The sequence below is a fragment of the Rhea pennata genome, chromosome 1 (assembly GCF_028389875.1).
Source record: "Rhea pennata isolate bPtePen1 chromosome 1, bPtePen1.pri, whole genome shotgun sequence".
In the NCBI taxonomy this organism is placed as follows: domain Eukaryota; kingdom Metazoa; phylum Chordata; class Aves; order Rheiformes; family Rheidae; genus Rhea; species Rhea pennata.
In genome coordinates, this window is record NC_084663.1 from 116,815,079 (window position 1) to 116,823,155 (window position 8,077).

At 42.1% G+C, this 8,077-nt stretch overlaps 1 protein-coding gene across 1 annotated transcript; it reads right to left on the reverse strand.

The window, feature by feature from the left end:
* Positions 1–3,788: 3,788 nt before the first annotated feature.
* On the reverse strand, positions 3,789–4,466 carry EPCIP (exosomal polycystin 1 interacting protein). The gene has a single exon (XM_062573282.1). The coding sequence runs from the start codon at positions 4,464–4,466 to the stop codon at positions 3,789–3,791; it is 678 nt and encodes a 225-aa protein (XP_062429266.1).
* Positions 4,467–8,077: the final 3,611 nt, after the last annotated feature.

An 8,077-nucleotide genomic window follows, 5' to 3' on the forward strand; every position in this document is an offset into this window, starting at 1 on the left:
CGCCCGCCGCGCCCAGGCGCCCGCCGACCATAGAGCGCCGGCGGGGCGGCGGGTAGAGCGCGCCCCGCCGGGAGCATAGAGAGCCGCGGCCAGAGAGGCCCGCGCCCGCCGCCATGCCACGCCCCCTTCCCTTCGGCCGCTGCCGCCATCTTGTGTAGCTGCAGGGCGGCCGGGCAGAGCTGCGGGTCACGTGGGCGGCGCGCGCGCGCGGAGAGCGAGGCGGGGGACGGGGACGGGGACGGGGGAGGGGAGTGCGGCTCTTTTGAAAGTGCGCCATGGCGGGCAGCGGCCGCCCTGTGCTCGTGGGCGCCTTTCCCGCGACAGCTGGGTAACGGCGAGAGTGTTGGAGCGAAGCAGTGCAGTGGTTGTTTGCTAACTGCGACCGGAGAGGGGTTACGAGCACTCTGCGCGGCGCTTCTGTCCCGCTCATTGCTGCCGCTGCCCGAGCGCTCTCGTCAGGCTTCACCTGGGGTCTCACGTGCTCTGCCGAGCCTCTGCTTGGCAGCACTTGTGCTACCTGAGGAAATTTGGGCTTCTGGCTTAACAGAGGGGAAAATAATGTGGTGGTCCTCTTCACTTGAGCTAAATAATAGCCCCTTTCACATGCAGAGGCCGTTAGGAAATAGTTTTATCTTGATTTTGGGGGCATCTGCGGAAGAAGTCAGGCTAACTGGCCTCAGTGGCTTTGCTTTCACTGAGAGAAAGAAGAATTTAGTGACAGATGCTAAAAGGTTGGAGGATGTTTTTAAAGACAGACCCTCTGAGTACAAGTGTTGGAAAGTGGAGGGGTCTCTTTGCTCTTTTCAGCCTCACCACAACATCAGGAAAGCTAGACACCTTTGCAACTGCCAGTCACTGTTGGATTTTGTAGAGAAAGAGGTGTAGGAAGCTTAACTGGCTCTATGCAAAGCTCTAGAAGCTACTATATTACTTTTGTGCTGTTTTCAATCTGTACTGACTTCCCAAAAGTTACACCAGAATTACCAGTAGGAAGGAAAAGTATCAATTTACAACTGCCATGGCCATTGGTTTTTTTTTTTTCCTGATATGAAAAAAAACATGACAAAATCCATTCGTTGGCTTATCCCAAAACCATGCATCGAGATTAAATGCTGTGGCAAAGATAGGTTGAGCTTGATATGTAAATTCTGTATGTAAATTTTAATTGCTGTAAATATATTATCAAGCACTTTAGGTTGTTGATACTTGAGCTAGTACTACATTTTGGAGCATTGTTTAGTCAAATATCTTACATTGGGCTTTAAAATAGTCGCAGAATCATGTAATTAATTCTGCAGTGTGATGTTAAATGTACTGCCGCATATAGTTTACCTGTACACAAGCCTCTACTAGCAGAACTCTTAAAGCTCAGCGTATATGTGATATGCACATTGCTCTGAAGAAATTCTGAAAGCTTTTTCTGACAAAGCCGTATAAAGTTGGAGATTGGGAGAATCTGGTTCTCGGTATCTGCTGGAGAAGGACAGATGAATTGCGAAGACTAGTGCAATATTGATGCTGCAGATGCTACGCCTCACTGAATTCAGAGAAGGGTTTTTCCCTTGAGTGGCAGAAAATTTCTGCAATACTTAGCACAGGAATAATATGTCTTTTACATGATCCCTATTCAAAACATTACAGTGTAAAAAGTCATCAAAAATTTTTACAGCATTAGAAAGCCCATGGATTTACTATCCTTGTGTTTTCTTTCCAACAAGGCTAGAATCTATTCCTAGTTACTGCTATGTATGTATGAGTTTCAAGCAATAACAGCTTGAATTCGATTGAATTCAACACATTTTTTCCTAGAGGGCAGTAGAGTCTCAAGAGTTAGTGAATTCATGGAAAATGATTTAGATTTGATTTTGCTAGTTTTTTAGGAAAGAGTTGATAACATCTATAAATTAATATATTTGTGCATGTCAGCTTTATTTTTTTGCTTTTACAAAAGTATCCTGTGTAGGATTACTCACTAGCCAGTTTGAGAAGAGAGGGCAGTGTTAGTACTCTTGCTTACACAGTCGGAGGATGGGATTCCTGGACAGCTGATATGAATTATTTGCTCTGCTTGTAATGCATTCCAGGGATGTAACTTGCTTAGACACTTCTCCAAACACTCCTATGCTGCCATCTCTGTCAGCTAAGCTGCAGCTTCTGGATACGTAACTAAGAAAAAAACTAACCATTTTGCAACTTGTGACATAAAAATGAGAGTTATCAAGATCAGTAGGAATATTATTGATTTATTCATTAAGACTTTGGGAGAAAGCTTACAGTTTGTCACCAGGGTGCTGACAGGTGAAGCTAAGGCTTTTCAGAACCTGATTTAATAGCTCTCTAGTTCAGTTACATTGAGTTCAGTCTCTAGCCTTCCAACACCCATGTACTTAAATCTGTTAATTTGCTATCGCAAATAGAGCCCATTGCTTCAATAGTAGCATTGTTGATTTCTGTGGGAAAGCTCACAGTGTTGAAGGTATGCGTGTATTTAAGTATTCTGAAAAATTAATTTGTCTTTCCTAGCAGAAGACTCCCTTGTTGATTACAGTTCTAGGAAAAGGCTTTGTTTAAAGTTGTCTTTTAACAACTTTAACAACAAATTGTTCCCCAGAATCTTAACTGCTCCCCTCTGTACATGAGTTTTCTCTCAGGTCAAGAGGAAAAGGGTTCTTTGGGCCATATAAATTGTCCTGCCCTGTGCTTTTCAGAGGATGGCAATTTTCTCCTACAATGTGGGTGAGAATTGCTTGCTACATGTCTGCCAGCAGCCTGGCCTGCCTTATCAGATGAGAGTCATTTGATGGAGTTTTTTTCTTTTCTCATAGGGGAGAATATGAGCAGAGTTTGCCAGCAGCATCCTGGGCTCTATTAATAATAACAAAGCCAGGAGATCAAGCAAAGGGGTTATTCCCCTTTTCCTCTTCTCTTTGTAGTCTCTACCTGGAGTACTGCATGCAGTTTTGAGCCCCTCAGTACAAGAAAGATATAGACCAACTGTAACAAGTCCAGTGGAGGGACCCAGGGCAGTCAGGGCTTGAGCACATAACTGAGAAAAGAGTGAGGGAACTGAAATTATTCAGCCTGGAGAAGAGAGGGGGGAGAGAGGGGGGGCCTAAAAGCAGTCTTTCCATACATAGGAAGAGGTTTCTGACAAGGCAGAGCCAGCCTTTTCAGGGAGGTGCGTGTTGAGAAAACAAGATGGGTCACAAATTGAACAAGAGGGAGATTCCGATTTAATACGACGAAAAAATTTCACAAGAACAGACAGGTAATGAAGCAGGTTGCTCAGAGAAGTTGTGCAGGCTGCATTCTTGGAGGTTTTCAAGACCTGCCTGGACCAGCCCTGAGTAGCCTGATCTGATCCCAGAGATCAGATCTTTGCTTTGGGCAGGCAGCTGGGCTGGAGACCTCCCGAGGTCCCATCCAACCCTCGCTCAGGTTGTTTTACAACTGGAGGTGCTTGGTTATGTCTTTTTTCTGTCTGAATAAGACACACCCACAAAACAAAATTGGCAACAGATTTCAATTCTTAGAATACAATATATAAAGGAATGTATACTGATACTTTCTAAATTATTTTTTTACATTTTCTTTATTCATTAAGATAGTGCTTACTGAATTGGTTTGATGAGTCTGCATCATTTTAAATACCTCCTTGTAGAGTGCTATCACAGTCAAAACTACCCACCCCATAATGACTTTTCCTGGCCAAGCCAAATAGATTTACAGAAGTCTCATCTTTCTCTTAGCTGGTACCATGTGCCTGGCCACTGAGTATGTTAAACAGCTCAGTAAATGAATGTTACAACATAGCTCTTGTTATCTGATGTTGAGAAAATATCAGAGTATAGCAAGTTAGGAAAGTGGTCTGTGATACTAGAGACATTTTCCACACTATAGGACTTCAGCAAAGAATATCCATTGAAAAGAGAGGTATCCAGAAAAGAAATATATACAAACATTTGCCTGTCTTTGTTGTGCACTGCAAGTGGGTCCCCTTTCTCGTTGTTGCTGCCGCTATAGATGGTTACGCTCTGCTCTGGAAATTGTCCCTTGACCTTGTTTTTTACTCGGAGCTTTCGCAGTCCCCAGATGGTCAAGTATTCTGTTGGGAGAGGAGTGGTGCCGCAGAAGGACAGCTTCAAATCACACACCCTTGTGAAGTTAAGGACCATCTCCAGCCCAGAGGTGTCTGTGAACCAAATTGTCAGGTCGCTGTTGTAGCTTGTTCTCTCCATGGTAGAAGGCAACACCGTTTTGCAATTGCACATCAAGTTTGCCAGGCTGTAATCACAATCACGGATATCTGCTAAGCAGCTGCAGTTGCGAATTGTGCTTTCCCTGGTGAAAATTAGCGTATGGTTCTTCTGACTCCTCGCAAACCGGTTAGTAATGCATAAGCCAAGGAAGCCAGCCAAAAAGAGAACCAGCCAAAATGAGAAAGTACATAGGGGTATTGGCTTCATTAGTGCAGGTGCTAAACTGCCAAGCGTCTTCTTTTATGCAGTGAATTATATCACTTGTCTTTACCTACTAAGGAAAAACAAGTTCTTTATTATGCTAAATACACTCAGTGGTTAATACTTAACTTCACTCTTCCCACTCGTTTCCTGTCTCATCTATTTAGAACCATATTGCAGTTTTGCAGACTGCCCTGCATTAGAGGGGAAGCACAGCCACACTGATCAAGAAAAATGAATAGTGACTCACACTTGGGATTCTTCTTTTACTCCCCACTTGCTCTAAATTGTTTCATGTGTTTATGGGACAGCTTGAACAGGCAACTCTGGATAGAGAACAGGCTCTTCTCTATCCAGGCAACTCTGTAGCCTGCTCAGTGTGAAGGTAAGGACAGGACTCCTCCTACTTTTTTTCTTCTTTCTGTTTTCTTTTTGTCTGCTTTCCAACCAACAGAGGTAACAAATGACACTGTGCTCCATGCTGACCAGTGAGACAGTTTGAGAAGGGCTAAGGACAGAAGCTGGGAGGTGTTACTTACCTGTATGGCTAAGTAAGGGCTGTGATAACCTTCACTTTAAACTGAGCATGGTCTATTCTGGGCAAGGGGGGGAAAAGAAGGGGTGGCCAAAGGCAGAAACAATACCTGATACAGGAAGTATCTTCCTGGATGATATGGTGTAGTAACAACTTGTTGCCTCTAAAAACTGCGTTTCATCTATATGAAGCTGCAGCTGACCGTACCTTAGCCTGCAGGCTTTGGGGCACCAGGACCATCTCTTACTGTGTTCCTGCACAACGACTAGCATAGGATAGATGCAGCTTTGGTTGCTTGCTCTGGCCCTTCCATTACCCTGGCAAAGCAGAGTGGTGCCTCCATGCAGGCTTCTGACAATGGAGCAAATTTCTATTCCATGCACACTTCACCTAGGTCAAATGGTGGGGAGCAGACTTGGCAGGGACTCTTGAACTCTCAAAAACCCTTTGGTTTCCAGAGCGGAGTTAGATCTTCCCAGAAGCCTTTGGGTTCTCCTGGCATATTATTAAATGATGGTGCAAGCAAAGATGAGCGGTGTCCTTTCTCAACACCAGTTATAAGATTCTGGAAAATTTGTCTGATATGATTGTAATTATTTTGAAGCACCAAAAGACACTAGAGTCAAATTTTGCCCAAGGGCAGCAGGTGGCAATGAAGGCAGCAAAAAACCATGCACCAGGAAAAAATTAATCCTTAGAATGTGAAAAGATTGTTCCAGATGTCCAGAATATGTGTCCAGCACCTCAAAAACATGGCGTTCCAGTTATAGGGTTGTAGAAACACACCAAATAAATAGGAAAATAATAATCTTTATAGTATTTATTAACTGGTGTAGGTGGTTGTTTAATCTTCCATCGTTTGACAGTGGACACTTCTGCTTGGTCATTTAGTGGACAATTAAGCAAAAATGTCTTTAGGAACAAGCTCTTAAGTTTCTCTTAGTCGTTATTACTACTATATACTAATGAGATAGTTTGAGCCTAGGATGCATAGTTGTTTACCAGGTCGGTGATTTAGATCTAAATGCATAAAGATCAGTACCTGCTAAAAATTTAAGTGAGAATGTTCTTTGTCTAACATTAAACTAATACATACCTACATATATATATATATATATATATATATATAAAATCGCATCTTGACAGAGTAGTATGTGTATTACTTTCTGCAATTGTCACTTACAGAAAATCTGGTCCTTCAGTCCCCCTTTTTACTTTGGTCTCTTGTCTGTGTGTCATCTGTAGAAACTGTGATGATTTGTAAATGATCAGACCTTTGTTACTCATGAGAAAGGGAAGAAAAGGGAAATATCCATGCACATGTGAGGAAAAAAATCCACATATATGAAATGGTGGATTCTGGGCTGGGCGTTACCCACTGGTCCTTTTCAGGAGTGAGATCTTTAGCTTATGACAGTTTCATGAAAACATCAGCTCAGTGTTCAACAGCAGTCAAAAAGGGAATTCAGTTGTTAATAGGAAAAGAATGGAGAAAAGAGATAATATCATTGTGTTACTGCATAAATCCTTTGTTTGCCCACACTTGCCTGCTGTGGGTAGTTCAAGTCCCACCATCTCAAAAAGCACAGACATGAAGTTCAGAGAGCAGCAACAAGAATGACGAGGTATAGAACAGCTTCCCTTTAAGTAAGGTGGGACTAAGTAAAGAAGGACTGTAGCCTGGAGAAAAGATGATTGAGGCAGGGTACAGGGGTGGTCTATGCCAGCACAAGTAATGGAGATGGTGGGTAAAGGTCAGTTGTTTACTGCTGCAAGTACAAGAACAAGACACCTCAAATGAAACCAGTAGGATCAGAGCTGACGTCTTGATTGATCCTTGGCAAAGGATGCTGGAGGTGCTACAAGTTTGCCCAGCTTCAAGGCAGGACTGGAAGAGAAATCCACTGAGGTTATTATTTACACAGACATCACGCTTGGCTACATAAGGCCCTGCAATGAAAATAGTTGGAGGCTGAGAAAGTTATAGGACTATCACATATTCTTGTCCTGTTTTAACTCTTACATAGGCAACTTCTTAAGGCTGCAGTTGGGAACAGGATACTTGGCTAGATGGATTTTTAGTCTAATGGATGATGGCTATTCTTCTGTAAGACTTTTATAAGGTAAAGGTAAGCAAATTGAGTGTAATGTGATTTAATTCTGTAGATACTCCCTGAATTTAGCAAGGTAGGAAAATATGTCGTTTACTTAAATGGAGGATGCAGACATTTTCATGTTAAAATCAAATATTTAATCCACATTCCACAGACTTACTGTGGAACATACCAGAAATACCAGTGCAAATGTTAGCTAATGTTTAACAGCAAAGGTCAGGCTCATCCAAGCTGTAACTGTTCTGGTGTTGTCACTGTTAGATGAATTTGGTCTCAAATATCTAAGCATCTAATCATGCATCACAATGAAAATCCTATTACTAACATTCACACTGTGTTTACTTTCTCAGATCTGTAGCTTTTGCTAACAGTTGTGATAAAATAACGAGAATATCCTAAATATCACCGTTGTTTCACAAATCAGTGGAATTATTTGGATTTTTCTGTTTTGGAGAGAATATTTCCAAGAAAAATTCCTAGCCAATGTTAACTGTATGAGTTTGAAATAAGTAAAAGAAATTTTAATTGAAAACTCAGCACTTCTACATTTCAAACTCCCACCTACCTCGAAAGGAGTGATGTTGCTTTTTCCACATAAAATGTGAGAAGTTAATACTCATAAAACTTTAGGAATAAAGCACTTTGAGATATCCTCATTGATTGTAACTATTGATTCCTCTCTCCCCCCCCCCCCTCTCTTTTTTTAAGGAACTGGAGAGTGGAGAACTTCTAGTTCTCTGCTGTCTTGCAGCTAACAAAAGAGGATTCTCCTTCAAGTTTAGCTTAGCTGATAGCATTTGGGGTCTGCCCATCAATATCCAAACAAAATTCTAAATGTTGGCATTCTAGAAAATGTTATCTCCTGAAATACTTGCCATCCTTTTCTGCATCCTGCAACCCAGAAATATTGCTATCAATTCATTACTCTATTAGTTTCTGTTTGGTTTTGGTGATCGATATGCAAGCAT

Coding starts and splice junctions, on each gene's coding strand:
- EPCIP (XM_062573282.1), bottom strand. CDS start 4,466: ATGAAGCCAATACCCCTATGTACTTTCTCATTTTGGCTGGTTCTCTTT.